The sequence below is a fragment of the Lissotriton helveticus genome, chromosome 8, assembly GCF_964261635.1.
Source record: "Lissotriton helveticus chromosome 8, aLisHel1.1, whole genome shotgun sequence".
Lineage (NCBI taxonomy): Eukaryota > Metazoa > Chordata > Amphibia > Caudata > Salamandridae > Lissotriton > Lissotriton helveticus.
In genome coordinates, this window is record NC_136069.1 from 5,573,602 (window position 1) to 5,594,503 (window position 20,902).

The 20,902-nt window shown below is 49.0% G+C and overlaps 1 protein-coding gene across 6 annotated transcripts in view; it reads left to right on the forward strand.

The window, feature by feature from the left end:
• Positions 1 to 20,902, forward strand: part of WDR3 (WD repeat domain 3) — a 137,340-nt gene that overhangs the window by 91,165 nt on the left and 25,273 nt on the right. For all 6 annotated transcript variants that reach the window (XR_013599687.1, XR_013599688.1, XR_013599689.1 and 3 more), the window contains exon 21: positions 5,638 to 5,703. Coding sequence is in view for 3 of the 6 variants with exons in the window: in XM_078656346.1 (XP_078512472.1) it covers positions 5,638 to 5,703 (66 nt within the window). In the remaining 3 variants the exon portion in view is untranslated. The remainder of the gene's footprint in view (positions 1 to 5,637; positions 5,704 to 20,902) is intronic.

Consider the following 20,902-nt stretch of genomic DNA (forward strand, 5'->3'; position numbering starts at 1 on the left):
GATGATGAGGATGAACAGTACAATTTCCCCATCGATGACCCTGATGTACACCCAGATTCATACGACGACTCTGGTGACCAAAACACCCAGGGTGCGGGCCAAGACCCGCAAACCTTTAATGCACGTGCATCCCCGACTGAGGACTCAGCAGGATTTCATGCACTAATTGAACGGGCGGCGGCCAATCATGATGTGGACATGCATGCCGACCCGGTTGAGGAAGACTTCCTTTTTGACACCTTTGCCATATCTGAGAGGACAGTAAAGACACTTCCTATGCTGAAAGGTGTTCTCAAACATGCTGGAGACATTTTTAAGGAGCCTACGAGGGCTAGAGTGGTCAACCCTCGCATTGAAAAGAAGTACAGGCCTGCTCCTGCGGACCCCGTCTACATCCGGGGACAGTTGCCACTGGACTCTCTTGTGGTTGCCAATGCCAGGAAACGTGCCAACTCCCAGACAACGGGTGAAGCTCCTCCCCCGGACAAGGAGTCCAAAGTGCTTGAGGCAGGAGGCAAAAGAGTGGCTGCACAGGCGGCAAACTTTTGGCGCATCGCAAATACACAGGCGCTCCTGGCGCGTTATGATAGGGCGCACTACGACACCCTAGAACAGGTTATACAACACCTGCCCCCACAGTTCCAAGAAGGCACCAAGATGCTTATTGAGGAAGGAAAGCTAATATCAAACGCAGCCATCAAGTGTGCACTTGACGCTGCGGACACAGCTGCTAGGGCTATCAACACTAGCGTTATGCTGAGAAGACAAGCCTGGCTCCGCATCTCAGGGTTCAAGCAGGATATTCAGACGACAATTCTGAATCAGCCAGTCAATCCTGATAGTCTGTTTGGTCCGGATGTTGACACCACCTTAGAGAAGATAAAGAAGGACACGGAAACTGCTAAATCTATGGGGGCCCTGCAGTCCCAACAGTTTCGTGGCGGCAATTTTCGTCGCTCAGGTGCACGTGGAGTCACCAGAGGACAGATGGGTCAACAATCCCAGTTCTCCAAAGGTGGGGCGCAAGCCTCGTTCACTAAGCAGAACAAGGGAGGTTATAGGAACAACAGCAACAGAGGTCGCGGCAGAGGAAACAACAGCTCCCGCACCTCTACTCCAAGCAAACAGTGACTCTCTGTCACTGCCCCCCGACCACCTAACACCTGTCGGGGGGAGACTGCAGCAGTTCCTGCCCGTCTGGAGAAACATCACCACAGACAGGTGGGTGCGACAATTAGTTCAGTATGGTTATTGCCTAGAGTTGAAATCCACTCCACCCAACATCCCACCAAGGCAAAGGCCTATGTCCGCAGAGCACTTGCACTTATTGCAGCAGGAAGTAGTGGCGATGCTGCAAAAAGGCGCAATCGAGCTCGTGCCGGTGGGGGAGGAAGGCACAGGGGTATATTCCCTGTACTTCCTTATTCCAAAGAAGGACGGTTCTCTCAGGCCCATTCTCGATCTACGTCCCCTCAACCTGTACATACTATCGGAACATTTCCACATGCTTACACTGCAGCAGATTCTTCCCTTGCTAAACCAGGGAGACTTCTTAGCAACCTTAGATCTCAAGGATGCTTATTTCCATATTCCACTACACCCGTCACACCGGAAATATCTCAGGTTCACTATTCAAGGCAGGCACTACCAGTTCAAAGTCCTACCCTTCGGAGTCACAACAGCCCCGAGGGTGTTCACCAAGTGTCTAGCGACAGTGGCGGCGCACCTCAGGAGGCAGAATATCCATGTCTACCCCTACCTAGACGACTGGCTCGTACAAGCCAAGTCGGAGCAACAGTGCGCCGCAGACATGTCGACTACAATTCGCCTGCTTCACGATCTGGGTTTCTCCCTGAACTACCCAAAATCGCATCTTCAGCCGGCACATGTCCGGCAGTTCCTGGGTGCTACGATCAACACCCTGACAGCCATGGCTCAGCCAAACCAAGTCAGAATCGACAGCATTCAGTCGCTGATCCAATGATTCAGACCACGACACTCCCTGCCAGCGAGAGTGTTCATGCAGTTGATAGGCATGATGGCCTCCTGCATCTTCATAGTCCCTCACGCACGGTTGCATATGCGCCCGCTCCAGGAGTGCTTAGCGAATCAGTGGACACAGGCTCGTGGGCAATTGACAGACCTAGTGTTGGTTACCAGTCGGGCATACGACTCTCTGCATTGGTGGACTCCACACAACCTTTGCAAGGGCCGACTGTTCCAAGAGCCTGTGCCGCAGATTATCCTGACAACGGACGCGTCTCTCCAGGGATGGGGAGCTCATGTGCTCACTTACACAGTGCAGGGACTATGGACGACGCAGCAACAGAAGATGCACATCAACTATCTGGAACTGATGGCAATCTTCATGGCGCTCAAGTCCTTCATTGTACATCTGAGCAACAAGGTCGTGCTAGTCCGGACGGACAACATGACCGCGATGTACTACATTCAAAAGCAGGGAGGCACCCACTCGCCACAGCTGTCTCATCTGGCTCAGAGCATGTGGAAGTGGGCCATTCAGAGGAACATCTTCCTCATGGCAGAACACCTCCCGGGCAAGGACAATCAGATGGCGGATCTGCTCAGCAGATACAGCCATCAGATGCACGAGTGGGAGATACACCCTTCTGTTCTCCACCCGTTCTTCCAACAGTGGGGTCATCCGGAGATAGACCTGTTCGCAACAAAGGAGAACGCAAAATGCCGACTCTTTGCCGCCAGGTTCCCTCACCCACAGTCGCAGGGGAATGCGATATGGATGAACTGGTCAGGCAAATTTGCATACGCTTTTCCGCCAGCCCCTCTAATACCGCTGGTCGCAAGAAAGCTAAGGCAGCACTCCATGACACTCGTCCTGGTTGCTCCAACGTGGGCGCGCCAGGCTTGGTACACCACGTTCCTCGAACTCTCGGTGGTGCCGCATCAAAGACTGCGCCTCACACCCAGTCTTTTGACGCAGAACCATGGAGACATTCAGCATCCAGATCCACGACAGCTCAACCTGGCGATCTGGCTCCTGAAGTCCTAGAGTTTGGATACCTTAACCTACCTCCAGAATGCATGAGTATCATCAAGGAGGCGAGGAAACCTACTACTAGAGCATGCTATGCTGCTAAGTGGAAGCGTTTTGTCATCTACTGTACGTCCAATGACATCAACCCGCTAGATGCATCTATTCCCAACATCATCTGTTATCTGTTACATCTCTACAAGTGCAATCTGGCGTACACTTCCATTAGGATACATCTCTCAGCCATAGCGGCTTATCTTCAGAACAGGCAGCACCTCTCTGTCTTCAGGGTGCCCGCCATTAAAGCCTTCCTTGAAGGTCTGAAGAGAGTCATTCCCCCAAGAACTCCACCAGCTCCGGTGTGGAACCTCAACGTCGTTCTCACCAGACTGATGGGGCCACCATTTGAGCCACTGCACTCGTGTGAGCTCCAATTCCTTACGTGGAAAGTGGCCTTTCTGATAGCTATTACGTCTCTGAGGCGTGTCAGTGAGCTGCAAGCGCTCACCATACAAGAGCCGTTCATTCAAATTCACCCAAATAGGGTGGTGCTACGCACTAACCCTAAATTCCTTCCTAAGGTGGTGTCACAGTTTCATCTTAATCAAACTATTGACTTGCCAGCATTCTTTCAAAACCCGCAAACGGTGGCGGAAAGAATGCTCCATACCTTAGATGTACGGAGGGCGTTGATGTACTACATAGACAGAACACAACCCTTTAGAAAGACGAAACAACTCTTTGTTGCCTTCGCACCACAACACAAAGGCAACCCAATTTCCAAAGCAGGGATAGCCAGGTGGATTGTTAAGTGCATCCAAATATGTTATCAAAAAGCCAAGCGCACTTTAACAATACCCCCCAGAGCGCACTCCACACGCAAACTGGGGGCGTCCATGGCTTTCCTAGGGAACATTCCTTTAGAGGATATTTGCAGAGCAGCCACGTGGGTCACACCACATACCTTCACAAAACACTACTGTGTTGATGTGCATTCCAAGCAGCAAGCAGCTGTAGGACAGGCTGTTCTAAAGACACTTTTTCAGGTTTCTGCAGCTGGCACGGGCAACCGCCGCTGATGGAGGGACTGCTATGTATTCTATGCTAAGATATGAATTTAGCAGCCCACATGCCTCGAACTGAATATGCTACTTACCAGTATGCATCTGTTCTTGGCATGTAGGGCTGCTAACATTCATATCGCCCGCCCTCCTCCCCGGTGCCTGTCGCAGCTGCAGATATACTATTGTATTTATTCATTAGCATGGACATCCTTTACACTTTCACTCCATCTCCTGCCACAATGGCGAAAAACAATCTGGGGATGGAGCCGATGCCCATGCGCACTGTAGTCCAGGGGAGGAGCCACCTATCTCAGGATACTTCGAAGACTCTTCCAGGACAACAATGTGCAATCATCCGAGCCCAACACTAGGCGGCGATCTAATGCTAAGATATGAATGTTAGCAGCCCTACATGCCAAGAACAGATGCATACTGGTAAGTAGCATATTCATTCTCCATGTGACAGGATCTTTGTACCTGTTTGTTCTCCATGTGACAGGATCTTTGTACCTGTCTCTTCTCCATGTGACAGGATCTTTGTACCTGTTTCTTCTCCATGTGACAGGATCTTTGTACCTGTTTCTTCTCCATGTGACAGGATCTTTGTACCTGTCTCTTCTCCATGTGACAGGATCTTTGTACCTGTCTCTTCTCCATGTGACAGGACCTTTGTACCTGTTTCTTCTCCATGTGACAGGATCTTTGTACCTGTTTCTTCTCCATGTGACAGGATCTTTGTACCTGTTTCTTCTCCATGTGACAGGACCTTTGTACCTGTTTCTTCTCCATGTGACAGGATCTTTGTACCTGTCTCTTCTCCATGTGACAGGACCTTTGTACCTGTTTCTTCTCCATGTGACAGGATCTTTGTACCTGTTTCTTCTCCATGGGACAGGATGTTTGTACCTGTCTCTTCTCCATGGGACAGGATCTTTGTACCTGTCTCTTCTCCATGTGACAGGATCTTTGTACCTGTCTCTTCTCCATGTGACAGGATCTTTGTACCTGTTTCTTCTCCATGTGACAGGATCTTTGTACCTGTTTCTTCTCCATGTGACAGGATCTTTGTACCTGTTTGTTCTCCATGTGACAGGATCTTTGTACCTGTTTGTTCTCCATGTGACAGGATCTTTGTACCTGTTTGTTCTCCATGTGACAGGATCTTTGTACCTGTTTGTTCTCAATGGGACAGGATCTTTGTACCTGTTTGTTCTCCATGTGACAGGATCTTTGTACCTGTTTCTTCTCCATGGGACAGGATCTTTGTACCTGTCTCTTCTCCATGTGACAGGATCTTTGTACCTGTTTCTTCTCCATGGGACAGGATCTTTGTACTGTCTCTTCTCCATGTGACAGGATCTTTGTACCTGTTTCTTCCCCATGTGATTGGCTATTGTTGTCCGTGTCTCCCCCACCTGATTGGGAGTTGTGAAATGCAATGAACAGGTATTCTTCGTGTGAAGGGTTTGTCGTGCCCTGTATTTCCTTAGTGTGGGGAGTTTTGAACCCATGTGCATCACTGTGTGCTTGGTACAGGTTCTTATGTCTTGTCTTTTCCAGGTTGCAGGAGAGACGCAAGGGGAAACTGGGCTGGCTGGAAAGAAGACTATTGAAACTGTGAAAGCCGTAAGACATCAACCCTCTCTGACCTATTGTTTTCACCTGCCTTTTCTTTGTCTGCATAGCGTGTGCTCTTTTTTGTTTTCATTACTCCATTTGATTTCCTCTTTTCTTTCCTAACATGAATGTTGTTTTTGGACTGATGTTTAAGGTTTACATCCAGCTTTTGTGCTCTCTCAACTTGTACTTAGGGAAGTCCAGCCTCTTACATGTTGTGAAAGCTTCCTCTGTGGCCCTATGTTCGAGGCATATGAGCTGCAGATACTACACTTTGCATTTGATCGCTGCCTGGTGTTGGGCTTGGATGATTGCATGTTGTTGTCGTCTTGGAAGAAGTCTATTGTAGTCACCAGATAGGTGACTCCTTCCTTGGACGATACTGGGCATGGGCATCGGCTCCATCCTTTGATTGTTTTTTTCCGCCACTGGGTTCAGATGAAATTTTTCCACTCCAGCTCGAAATCTACTTTTCAAGTACTTCGAAGCACAAAAACGTATTAACATTTCACCTAACTAATTCGATATCAACAAACATCGTATCGACTCCATCAGCTCGATTCCGGTCGTCGACGTGGGCCGTTGGGCCTTTCCACCCCGTGAGGCCTACACCTCATGGAAAGGACGTCATTCAAAAAATGCCCCGAGTGTGGAGCAAAGTTTCCACGCAGTGACCACCACGAGGTTTGTAACCTGTGCTTATCGCCAGAATACGACGAATCTAGCTGTACAGCCTGCGTGTCCTTTCGATCCAAGAAAACCATCCAAGATCAGAGGGCCCGTCGACACAACATGCAGAGATCAGCTCCGGAACCGCAGATATCTTCGACGAGAAGGTTCCGCTCGTTCCCGAAGACGATTCCGATGATCTCCAAATCGTCGTATCAGAGGCAGACGACTCAGATGACTCCATACCGTCGGGTCAGCGCGTGAGTACTACTGCCCCTGCACCACACACAGCACCCAGATCGAAGGCAAAGGTCAACACTCCGCCTCCGGTGCCCAGTCGCGACCGAAAGAACACTTCGAAAGCCCCGCCATCGAGCCCGGCTCAGAAGAAAATAATTAAGCCTTCCGGTAGCTCCTTACCGAGCAAGCCGCACGTGCCGATCCCACAAGCTCCCTCGACACCGAAACCGAAAGAAGTCTCGGCTCCGAAACCGTCGACTTATAAAGACAAAAGTATGAAGCCAGCGTCCGACGCCTCGAAGCCGACGAGATCAGCTTCCACTCCGAAGCCAACGTCTTCGGTACGGAAACCTACAAGGCCTGATTCCGATGCGCCCAAGCCCTCGAAACAGCCTATGACACCGAAAACAACACCTTCGGTGCCGAAAACTAGACCAAAGGACACTGTAACACCTCCTAAGGCTAAAGACAAGCAGCAACCTCGTCCGGAACCGAAAAAATCGGCGCCAACAAAGGTTCCATAAGGAGAAGAACTTTTCCAACCTGATCCTCTACAAAAGAAGATCTACAATGACCCCAAAACAGGTGCTGTATCCACTACACCACACAGGAAGAGGAAGTCAGACACAGCACCTACACATGCAGTGCTTGTCAAGAAGAAGGACTCTGCCACATCTCCTATGCACCCTTCTTCACCTATACTTCCTTCTCCTTCATCTCCTGTTCCTCTTAACAATTCACCACAGATGTCTCCTCCACATTCTCCACTTCATTCTTCACACTCACCTCAAAATGATGATGAGTATAGCCTAGGGGGAGGGGTAGACCCAGATGAGCCTTTCCCATACCCTACAGATGATACAGACTGGGACCCAAAGGATGCACCAGATATTCCTGACCCACAGTCATACCCATCAAAACCTTCTCCCCCGGAAGATAACATTCGTTTTGGACACCTGCTGAACAGAGCTGCCATTGACCATGGGGTCACTATGCATTCTGATGAGGCAGAGGAAGATTTTCTTTTAGACACATTTGAACAATCGCAACTGTCTGTTCCAATTCTTCCTATGATTAAAGGGGTCATCAAACATGCTCCAGAGATATTTAAAGACCCGGTACGTACGAGGATCCTAAACCCTAGAATTGAGAAAAAATACAGGCCTGCACCTGCAGATCCGACCTACATTAAAGGACAACTACCATTAGATTCACTAGTTGTATCAAATGCTAGGAAAAGGGCAAATTCACAAACGTCAGGTGAGGCACCCCCACCTGACAAAGAATCTAAGGTAATAGATGCTTCAGGCAAAAGAATAGCTGCGCAACCTACCAACATATGGCGTACAGCTAACACACAAGCCCTCCTTTCAAGATACGACAGGGCTCATTATGATCAGTTATAGAAACTACTAGAACATCTACCTGACCAATAAAAGGCGCAGGCAAACGACCTTATACAAGAAGGCAAGCTAGTTTCCAATGCCTCAATCAAGTGTGCACTTGATGTAGCAGACACTGCATCTAGAGCTGTAAACACTAGTGTCCTACTTAGAAGACATGCGTGGCTGCGCAAGTTCTTCAACCATTTTTCCCCAAGTGGGGTCATCCAGACATAGATCTGTTCGCCACACACAAAAACGCAAAATGCCCAACCTTCGCCGCCAGGTTTCCACACCCGCTGTCCAAGGGCAATGCCATATGGATGAACTGGTCAGGCAGATTGGCGTACGCTTTTACGCCACTACCACTAATGCCATTAGTAGTACGCAAGCTACGACAACAGTCTCTCAAATTAATCCTGGTAGCTCCCACATGGGCACGCCAACCGTGGTTCACCACACTACTAGAACTCTCTCTAGTTCCACACCAAAAGTTACGACTAACACCTTCCCTGCTAACGCAGAACCATGGAGACATCCGACATCCAGACCCAAATCAACTGGATCTGGCTCCTGAAGTCTTAGAGTTTGGTTATCTTAACCTACCACCAGACTGTATGAACATCATTAAAGAGGCCAGGAGACGTACTACCAGAGCTTGTTATGCTGCTAAATGGAAGAGATTTGCCATTTACTGCAACAATAACCAAATTGATCCCCTGGATGCTTCCATCCAAAATATCATTTGTTACCTTTTACATTTACAAAGGTGTAACTTGGCATATTCATCCATACGCCTGCACCATGCAGCAATTGCAGCATATTTACAAAACAGACTACATCTGTCTCTTTTTAGAGTACCTGCTATTAAAGCCTTTATGGAAGGATTAAAAAGAATCATTCCCCCCCAGGTTACCACCTTCTCCAGTGTGGAACCTGAATATTGTCCTTACAAGACTCATGGGACCCCCTTTCGAGCCTTTACACAAATTTGAACTGCAATTCCTCACATGGAAAACAGCTTTCCTTATTGCCATTACCTCTCTTAGAAGAGTTAGTGAAATACAAGCTTTCACTATACAAGAACCATTTTTACAATTACACTGTAACAAGGTGGTTGTAAGAACAAATCCTAAATTCCTTCCAAAAGTCATTACTCCTTTTCATTTAAACCAATCTGTAGAGCTACCTGTGTTTTTCCAAAACCCTGACTCTGTAGCAGAAAGAGCTCTACACACACTAGATGTTAAAAGAGCTCTTCTCTACTATATAGATAGGACTAAATCTTTTCGTAAAACAAAATAATTGTTTGTATCTTTCTCTCCACCACATAAAGGCAACCCAATCTCTAAAGCTGGAATTGCATGGGGGATTGTAAAATGTATACAAATATGCTATCAAAAAGCAAAACATACATCAACAGTTCCTCCTAAAGCGCACTCCACACGCAAACTAGGAGCCTCTATGACTTTCTTAGGGAACATCCCCCTAGAAGACATCTGCAAGGCAGCAACATGGTCTACAACACACACCTTCACTAAACACTACTGTGTTGATGTGCAAGCGAAGCAGCAAGCTGCAGTAGGCCAAGCTGTTCTAAAAACTCTTTCAAAATACTGCAACAGGTACATGTGACCACCGCTAGGAGAGACACTGCTGCACAATCGATGCAAAGTGTAGTTTCTGCAGCTCATATGCCTCGAACGGAAAATGCTACTTACCAGTATGCATCTGTTCTTGGCATGTAGAGCTGCAGAGTTGTACACGCCCTCCCGCCTCCCCGGGACTTGTATCCGTTCCAGTTTTTCATCTTCCTTAGATGCATACGCATGGCCATCCTTTCTTTACTTCTACTAACTCCATAATTTCCCATCATGGCGAAAAACAATCTAAGGATGGAGCCGATCCCCATGCGCAGTATTGTCCAAGGAAGGAGTCACCTATCTCGTGACTACAAAGACTTCTTCCAAGAAGACAACAACATGCAATCATCCGAGCCCAACACCAGGTGGCGATCTAATGCTAAGTGTAGGACTCTGCAGCTCTACATGCCAAGAACAGATGCATCCTGGTAAGTAGCATTTTCCTTCATGAGTGTTGAATAGCTTACGAGTTCTGAGCAGCATTTAGAGCGCTTCTCTCTTCGGACACTAGTTCAGAATTGCAACTGTTTTATCGTGACACTCCAGGAGCCGGTCTGTGACTCTATGCAGCCAACAACAGAGCACATTATGTCCTAATTTTGACACTTTCTTTGTTTAGATGACCATGGAATTAATGAGGTCCAACAGCCCATCTCCCCCTCCCCTGATTCAAAAAGCTCTGTCTGGAGAGGCCAGGGGAAGCCAGGATCTGCGGACAAATTTAACCCGGCTCTTGCCAGCTGGGTAGCATCTCTCCAGAGAGACCCTGGTGGCATTTCTTCCCTCTCATCATTTTAATGGCGTTTGTCCACAGAGGCCAGGGGTTGAAAGCCCCCGGTGACTGAACTCTGCTTTAGCATCAGACGGGTCTCACTCTAGAGAGACATGAATTAAAGAAGCATCAGTGTTTAGGTCCAGTTTTTACCTAAGCAGGAGTTGCATAGTGGATTTGACCAGTCAGTACTCCAGTTTGGCCAGGGAACGATACGTTGGCATCAGAACATCATGTTTGTGGCATGTCTGCCTGTAGATGCACGTGTTCTGCATACTTCTGCCATCTAGTGTTGGGCTCAGATATTTGCAACTTGTTTGTCTTTGAAGAAGTCTTTTGAGTCACGAAGTCTCAGTGTCGCGTCATCCCGTAATAGACGCTTATGGGCACCGACTCCACTGTTAGATTGTTGTGCTCTACCATCGGGTTCAGTCATGATCCAGCACGCTCCTGGTCTCTGAGTTTGTCGGTTCCTCTCCCGGCCTCAGAGTCCATTGCTGTGGAGAGGTGTGGCGCAGCGGCCAGGGCAGCTGACTTCGGAGCACAGGGTTCATGGTTCGATCTGCGGCGGCAGCTCAGCTCAGCACCATGTGACTCTGGGCAAAAATGTAAATTGATACTTGTATAGCGCGCTACTCACCCGCAAGGGTCTCAAGGCGCTTGTACGAATACCGCTGTGGAACCCATCCTGGCTTTCCCTGTGAGGCGTCCACTCCTGGGCACCCCCAAGGTGGAGGCCAGGCATCAGCGTTGTGGGGGCCGTTGTGGAGATTAAGCAAGCTATTGCCCAGAGTTGCAGAGTGGGGCCCGTGATTAGACTAGGCACCGAGGCGAGAATTATCAGGTCCGTGGAATTTTTAAGCCAAAGACCCGCCGAGGCGGGGAATTGAACCCTGGTCCCGGGCTAGACCTCTGCATCAGGGTCTGCCGCTCTAACCATTGAGCCACACTTCTCCACAATAGCTCCGCAATAGCTCACTTAATTTCCACAACGGTCCCCAGCGCCTTGAGACCCGTAAGGGTGAGTAGTTCGGGCTGTACAAATACGGATTTACATTTACATTGCCTCCTATCCCGTGCAAGAAGACTCTCAAGTGCTTTTGTACCAGTGCCTAATCCACTCTCTGCCCTCTGGACCTTTGAGCATCCACAATGCGCCGTATTACCCTTTGGAGAATGACAATGCTCCCGAGGTGTTGGAATGGGCACCCTTTAAAAGATATCTGTTGTGCCATTTTAAATACCCCTGGTCCAATCTCCACGCCGTCTGCAAGCTTCGCCTCTCGCAGGACCATGACAAGAGCTGCTATGACTGTGGTTCAGCGTTCCACAGCAGGATGACTCTGTCTCAGCATCGATAAGCGATGGTGGGCCCACAGTAAAATGGCCAAATCCTCTTCAGACACACCGGATATCTTCAGCAAGGCTAATCCGCTCTGCACCTATGAAGAGGACAGAGCACTGAATGAGTTGCCTGGTTTCTGGCCACGCCAGCCAGGTCCTCAGCTCATTGAATACAACGTCTGAGTCAGTTGAGGAGGGATTCCTGTAGGAAGAAGGAACACTTGAGGGCTCTCCATCCATCTATCGGCTTCAGTCCATAAGTTGTAGACCACGCCTCACGGGAATACTGTCGATGCCCAAGCCATTCTCAGAGTTCAAAAATGGCTGCACAAAGCGGAGCCGAGCACCGTCCGTCCGGGTGAATGATGTCAAGCCTTTGCCAAACCTACCGCCACCTTCAGGTGCGCCACCACCTTCGAGCTCTCTTCAGCACCAAAGAAGGCCCTGGAGCCAAGAAAAGACCCTTCTACGGCCTTGACCCTCAGCCATCCTTGAGTCCAAGGATACCTGTTAGCGCGCTGAACTCCCAAAACCTGGTCCACCATCAAAGCTGAGAGCGCTGCTGACAACGAAGCAGGCGCCGTCAGTGCAGAAACCACCTATGGATCCTGCTCTCGACGTTGAGGAATGCCCCATCCCCCAGAGGCTGCAGCAGGAGCTGGACGAGAGACAGAGGAGGATCATCACCCACCCACTCACAGTCAAGAGTTCTGCCATGGAGAAGACCCCGCCAAAGAAGTGCCGGCTTGCCTTCGAGGAAGCCCTGCCATCGGACACTCCCCTGTATCAGGGGTCATCTCTGCCTAGATTCATTAGTGGTTAGTACTGCTAGAAAGAGAGTCAGCCCAGGACAGTGGGGATGCTCTGCCTGCCGACAAGGAGAGCTAGCAGATTGATGCTGCGGAAAGAGCGTAATGGTGGGTGCAGCAGGCACTGGTGCTCCACCACTTTACTAGGCCTCCTTTCTCGCTCATAAAGAGCCCACGGAGGAGATGGAGGGGCTCCTTCAGCATCTCCCTGACCAGCATCGTAAAAGGAGAAAGAGCTAGTTGATTGAGGCAAGGCTATCTCAAATGCAACCATCAGGTGTGGACCGGATGCGGCGGATATAGCAGCCAGGGGAGTGAACACCTCAGAGGTGCAGTAGCATCCCGTTAAACTTCCATGCGATGGGGAGCACCTGTTTTGACTCTGTGTTGACACCATGCTTGAAAAGATCAAGAAACTGCCAAGGCAGTGACATCCCTTCAGGTTCCTTCTGGGAATGGCTCCTTTCCAAGGCAATTACAGAACAAAATAATGGTAGTGGTGTTCTCTGGAAGAGAATAACCGCACCTACACTTATAAAAGTACAACTGATAATATTGTGGGACATACACTCTGATGTGAGCTAATTATAACCTCATTGGAGTGCTAGGCAGACCACGGTCACCCACTACCAAAGGTGACACCAGCAAATCTCAAGGATTTGCATATACACAATTATGAACAACGGGTCAAAGCACTATCCTATAGATCCGTAGAGAGTGACTGTAGGAGAGTAGGGTCTGCTATCCTATGGTCACCCCAAATTTTTGCTTTTTGCTTCACTGGTTTTCGACTACTGAGGCTGTGGGCCTGCTGATCAGACCCCCAGCCTGCTGTTCTCTCACTAAATTAATGACACATGTGCTATAGGCACATACCAATTGGAAATGGACTCCTTGTCAGCCCCTGTATAATGCACTATAGGTGCACAGGGCATAGGAGCCACTAAGGCCTACCAGGGGCTGCAGCATATCTTTTGCCACCCCTGGCTGGTTCTTAAATTGACACAACTGGCTGATCACTCAGCTGGGGTAAGGTGGTGTACACACCCCTTGCTTAGATATAGTATACCTATGTCTAAACCTATATCTGGACACATGTAAACCTGTGAGCCACTCCTATAGAAAGGCCTCATCAATCCTGGAGGCTGAGTGCGTGGTTTTATGTGAGATGGAGCTCTAGCATGAGCTGAGCCTGTCTGCAGCCGTCGGGAACAAATCCCTAAGCTGTTTCAGGATAATGCCATACCATATACTATTAAGTGCCTTATAATCCTCGCGGTTATTTAGCAACTTTGGTTTGGCTTTATCAAAACATGTCGTGTAAGGTGTCATACGCTTTGGAATACCATCCCCTCGCCAGTTCTGGCGACGGGGATGGCATTCCACCCCTCTAGAGGGGTAAGACATGTTACTTTACTTTAATGCGGTTGATTTCTCCAAAGACCTTAAGATCCACAAAATGGATGCCTCTGCCACAGACAAATGTCTGGACCCCTGGAGCTGACCGAAACTCAGTCAAGGGGGTCCTGGACAAAGGGTTTCCTGTCACAGGAGGGTGTCACCGCCCTCCAGACAGGAGATAGTGTATTGTAGCAGGGAGGTTTGAAAGAAACCAGACACTGCTTGGGGCGCACAAGGCTGCCCCTTGCATAATCCGGCCAAACCGGTTCTGGGGCACTCCAGCCCTCGTGCCAGGGCGGCCTGGATCAAAGGAAGGGGGTGTATCCACCCACTTCCTGGGTCCCACCCATAGGAGGGGACCTAGCAGGTAATCACGCCCCCCAGATTGGAATAAGAGTGGGAGCAGTGCCAATGCACATCAGATTTCCTGGAAGAAACATTAGAAACGAAACTCTGGACCCTTGGACTCCCATTTCAACTTGGAAGCCCGAAGAATCTCCCTTGTGGTCAAGGAGTGACCACCCTGCAGCAGCAGGCACCATCCAGCCCTCGACGTCTACTTAGTTGCAGTTCCCGCCGAAACTCGAGCGACTGAGATCGACGAGATCAAGCCTGCCCAGCTTCTAACAGCCCGATCCACAGTCCCTGCAAAGCTGAGACCCGTGGAGGCGACCGGAAGCGTGGGGCACGCCATCTTGAATTGACCACGAGACGCTGACCGTGCAGCCCACGAGTGACCCTCGAAGCTGTGCACCGGGGTTTGAGAAGCCCCCACCCTGAGCTACTCCTGAGCCGAAGTTCAGCCCTCCACACTCGACGAGTGCTGCGTGGGGCCCTTTGGCACGATTTGGCTCAACGCGTTGGCCCGGTCACTTGCCAGCTGGCTTGTGGTCCCTGTGCCGACGAACTACAAAAGAAGACTTGTGATTCTGGTTGCTCCAGATCCACACCAGCTCCCCTGAAAAGGAGCCCCGACTCTGACCTTCCTGGTCCGAGTGAGAAGCAATCTTCCGACCCCGCGTGGATTGCTCTTACCAAGGCTTGTTTGCTCCAAACCGGAAGCCGACTGCACCGACGGTGAGAGCCTGCGTGGGACAGATCGTGACCTGCTCCTGGACGTCGCAGATGCCCCAGAGCCCACGTGACAGCGGAGAGAAGCTCCTCGACGACCACCTGATTGCGCCCGACATTGCCTGGTTCCGTCCTGGTTCCACCCTGGTCACTGCTGAGTGACCCAGACTCTGTCCCCTCTGCTTTCAGGTACTTTTCTACTTGAGTCCACCCTTGGACTCCACCGGACACTTCATCTTCAACCCGCCTGCAGCCCTTTCAGCTTCAAGCACCAAGAGCCTGCGTGTCAAAACCCGACGCCACTTCGACCCTATGCACCCGCTTCCTGTGGGTGAGGTAACTTTGCTCCGCCGGTGTTCCCACACTGGTGCACACCTCTAGGGTCTGTGTGTTAAGTTTTGTATCTCTAGGTTCAGCGGAAGTGTCCTTTAACTTTAACTCTTTGACTTTTACGCACCATTGGTTAACATTGGTGCATGCGTGCGCTTTCCGCACATCTCCCGAATCCCGAGGGCCATTCCCGACTTCAGCATTGCTTGTCCTGACTGCTCCCAGCGATTCCCTAGGCCCTAGGCCTAACCACTGTTCGAGTGGCCTCTCTTATACCACTTGTTTAGTATATGGTTCGAGTGGCCCCCTGCCCTCATCCATAATTGTGCAACTTTGTATGTTTAAACAGTGCTTTTGATTTAACGCTTGTGCCCCTTTATTCATAAAGAATACTGGGGATTGTTTTTAGTAATAAACACATATATTTTTATAATATATACTTGTGTGGTGTCCTTTCATTTGGTATTACAGGATTGTATGTGGTAAAACAGCTCGCTTAACACGACCTCTTAAGTTAAGCCTTTAGGCTGCTTAGTCCATGCTACCCCTAGGATAGCTTGTCTAATAAGGTTGACTTACAACCAGACACCATAAGGGATTGTTTGGTCAGGTAGTAGGTGGTTCCAGAATTGGAAACATCCCCTACCAGGCCAACTTCTCACAGTGACCTAATAATCCTCATATTTGCATAGACAGAACAATTACAACATTTCAATGACGCTTCATATCAAAACAGGAAAATCCAGTCAAAATTCTTCCATGTATGTTGTTCCATTTATTCAAAAGATTTCTGAAGCAACAGCCAAATATCAAAGGAAACAGCCAACACGTGTTTCGTCCGTACATAATTTGTACCATGACTTTTTCAAGGCTAAAACGTGGGACGAAATTCAAATGTAGACGGGCTCTTTGTAGATAATATGGCACATGATAACGAATAAAATTGTTCCAAACCCGATCCGCCGGAGTATTCCGGAAATAGAAGTCACAGTAATATAAACAACGATGTCCCAATAGAAAATGTACAGTACAAGGAGTTATATGTACTCATGGGATATGTAACGTATGTCTGGTAGTTATATTGAACAAGTCCACAAGAACCGGGTCAGACGTAGTCAAAAGACGAAATGTATATAAATAAATACCGGTCCGTATTCGGGAAGACAAACAGATGGTCCCTCCGGTATTCAGAACAAGTACAAGAGCGTAGTGTAAGTATTCCTATTTCATGGTCGAAAATAAAGTTTCCAAGTCCATATTCCGATAAAATGACGTCCGGCCTACTTGATAACACGGCTAGAAACTTTCTAGCCATGTTATCAAGTCGGCCGGACGTCATTTTGGCTGTTTCCTTTGATATTTGGCTGTTGCTTCAGAAATCTTTTGAATAAATGGAACAACATACATGGAAGACTTTTGACTGGATTTTCCTGTTTTGATATGAACAGTCCTTGAAATGTTGTAATTGTTCTGTCTATGCAAATATGAGGATTATTAGGTCACTCTCTACGGATCTATAGGATAGTGCTTTATTGACCCGTTGTTCATAATCCTTTCCAAGACAGTACACAAGAGGCAGCTCGAGCACCGCTTCCCTAGAGCCAACCCAGTCCAACTATTGGCAGCAACAGGGTATCACCCACAGGGTGATAGGGGTTTCACTCAAGGCTCCTTTGGCGAGAACGGCACCGAGGGCCGAGGCAGGTACACTCCTAGTAAGAGAGCCTCTACCGCAAAAACTAATTTACCTCCTCCCTCTCCCCGATCACGCAACACCTGTCGGGGAGGGGGGTTGGGGAGACTTCAGGGATTTCTTCCCCGATGAGAGGAAATCACCACAGATGGGTCTTAGCCTTCCTCCGGCACGGCTACTGCCTGGAGTTAATCATAACCCCACCAAACATTCTCCCCAAAACCCACACCGTCAGCCAGAACACATCACGTTGTTACAAGAGGTGCAGGCGCAACTATCCAAAGGAGCCGTAGAGTCCATACCAGAGCAGCACCAAAAGAAACTGACCGTCTACTGCCAATACTTCCTCATTCCCATGTAGGACGGATCTCTCAGACCAATACTGGACCTTCGCTCTGCACCCGATGCATCCTGTCAGAACATTTCCACATGGTCACCCTACAGGTTGTCATCCACCTCTTGCAGCAAGGCGACTCCATGGCCACGCTGGACCTGAAAGACGCCTACTTTCACGTCCCGATTCATCCCGCTCATTGCTCTCTGCAGTGGTGGAACAGCATCAACATGCTGCAGGGCAGGCCGGCCCTTTTCTGACCCAGTTCCATGGGTGACCATCACCATGGAAGCATCCGTTGCCGGCTGGGGAGCACATCTTAATGACATGACAGTCCAAGGTTTGTGGCCACCACATAAAGGTGTGGCGTAGGTGACTGAGCGACTGACTCCGGAGCGCAGGACTCACGGTTTGATCCCCAGCGGCAGCGCAGCATCATGTGACTCTGGACAGTAGCGCACTTAATCTTACCCATGGCCCCAGCGCCTTGAAACCTTAAGGGGTGAAAAGTTGCGCTTTACAAATATGTATTCGTTTTTATTCATCCAAGGGGTCTCCACATAAGCCACTTGCCTCAGGTGCCGGTCGTAGCGCACCAGATTTGTCCTTGCCCCATCCATCACCGAGTTCATCTCCTAGCAGACTGTCTGTCGGGAGTGGACAGCGACTTTGCAGACCTGCGCTGCAGGATGCAACAAGTTCCGCATGGGAACTCCACTCACAAGTCCTACTTCCTTACTTTTACAGGTGGGCACCCCAGATACAGACCTTTTCGCCATGTTTGAAAATGCTGCCTGCGCAAACTTTGCTACCAGATTTCCATACTCCAGGCAATTGGCAATGCTCTGTGGATGAACTGGTCAGGGATATTTGTGTATACAATTCCTCCTCTCCCACTGGCACGTAGGTGATCAGGAAGCTGTGGCAAACATCCCTCACCCTGGTGGCTCCAAGGCGGGCAGACAACCATGGTTCTCGACCCTTCTCGAAATATCTATCACATCACACAAAAGGCTCCCAAACAACCTGCGCCTTCTCATTCAAAGCCATGGCAAGGTCAGGCTCCCAGACCCCAAGTTGCTTAATCTGGCAATTTTGCTTCCGAGAACCTAGGGTTTGATCGCCTTGTTTCACATCATGAGTGCATGTATATACTAAGAGAAGCACGTAGACCCACTACCTGCACCTGCTATGCTTGTAAGCGGAAGTGTTTTGTCCACTACTGTACTACAAACCACATTAAGCCTTTCACTCCTACAGTGCAATATATTTTTTCTTACCCCCTACATTTAGAAAAGGAGGTATCAGTCTACATATCAATTCTATCACAGCTAGCTGCCATCACTACATATATGCAGAGCAGGGAACACTCTTCCCACTATAAATCCCTGTAATTAAAGCATTCACGGAGTCTTTAAACGTGTGATTTCACCAAGGTTGCTTCTTGCCCCAGTCTGGAATCTCAATATTATCGTCACCAGATTTATAGGGCCTCCTTTCGAGCCATTGAGTTTGTCCTTTGCAGTTCCATTCTTGGAAGATTTCTTTCCTCAGCAATCGCATCTCCTAGGCTCGTCAGTGAATTGAGGCCCTCACGCAGCAGGAACCCTTCTTCAGGTCATCAGCGACAGAGTGCCTCTTAGAACCAATCCCAAGCTCTTACCTACAGTGGTCTCCCCTTTCCACCTTAGCCGAACTGTTGAGCTCCCAGTCTTTTTGCCAGGACCACACTCCGTAGCCGAAAGAGCACCCACACACTGGACGTTAAATGTACTCTCATGTATTGCATAGACAGGGCCAAACCCTTCCGTAAGATGTGACAACTATCTGTGGCTTTTTCACAGACTCATAAAGGCCCGCGCCATTTCTAAGGCAGGGATCACCAGGTAGATTGTGAAATACATCCAGACATGTCATGCTAAAGACAAAGTAACAACCCTACCTTCCCACCCAGGGCCACACTCCACCCCCAAACCGAGAGATACTATAGCTTTTCTGGGGTACATACCCCCAGCAGATATCTGTAGAGCTGCCTCATCGTCCATTCCACATATATTTACAAATCATTACTGTGTGGACATTCAGGCAAGAGAGCAAGCAAGGGTGGGTCAAACTGTCCTCATGACCCTGTTCCAAACCACTGCACCGTCCCGGCTGTCCTCGCGTAGGGGAGTGCTGCTTTACACTCGAGAGCATTTGTATCTACAGCCACTCATTGTTACTTACCCTGTACGCATCTGTTCATTATATTTAGTGCTGTAGAATCCCCGGGAGCCAGTGTTTACTACGGATTTCTTTCCCTTCAATCTTACTCTTTCAATACGCATGGTCACTATTCTTATCTTACACACTACTCCATCCCTACTCTCACCCGTTGGGTGAAAAACAACCAAACAGTGGAGTCGGTTCCCATGCACATCTGCGACCAGAGGAGCAATCACTGAGATCTTGTGACTCGAAAGACTTCTTCAAAGAAAAACAACTTGCAAACATCCAAGCCCAAGACTAAATGGCAGGAGTATGCATCGCATGTGAACCTGCAGCACTACATGCTACACACAGATGCTTACAGGGTAAATAACATAATCCTGTCACCCAATTACCAGGATTGTTTCCTGTTGGTATTGGGGAATGTGACTAACAGAGACACCCAAGCAATGAGCGTGTGCATGTCTGCATTAGATGACCTGGCCTAATGCTTTGCACATATGCAGCATTTAGATTGCTGCGTTTCTGTTTCACCCTGTAAAGCTGTTGCAATCACGGTTTTACCAATTCGTGGCCCGGGTATAGTCATTGAAGTGCCAGTAGGGCTTCGCTAGGAACACACCTGTGCCTTGCTCGTTCACGCAGTGCTGGTGATATTTGACATTCTTCTGTGGCATTGTCTGTGCCGATTGTTGTCAGGTGGAAGCAGAATGTGGTACAGTCACCAGATAAATGAGGACCTGGACGCCCAGATGCTTGAGAATAAATCTGTCAGCCTTAAAAAGTGCCAGCCATTTGCCTCTTGGTTGCTGCGGTGACATTAACTACTTCCCCTGCAGACGGTCCTTTGTTCCACCTGGGCTGCACCCTATAGTTCACCTCCTTTCCATAGAAGCGCTTTCCAAATTCATCGGGCAGCGTCTGAGCTTGATTTCCACTTCTGCCTTTCAGTGGTAGTAGTCACATGTCATGGCCCCAGTTGATAGACAGTCCGCGCATACTTTGCCCTAATTAGCCATATGTAATGGCCTCAGGTGATTGACAGTCTTTGCAAACCCTGCCTTCCAATATTAAACACCTGAAATGGCGCAGTTGATTGGCTGTCTGTGCAAAGGTCTAAGAGCGGGTGGTCCTTGTAGCGCTACTGTCCTACCTTGTCTTAGGTTTTAAAAAAATAAATATCAGATGTAATTCAGTGAGAGCTGGCATTTTTCTAATTCCTCAAGTTAGTCACAACCTGTTGAAACTTCCAGAACTACATCCCAGGAGCCGGATAGGCAGCTGGCCTGATCTCGCTGTGATGGCCTAGCAC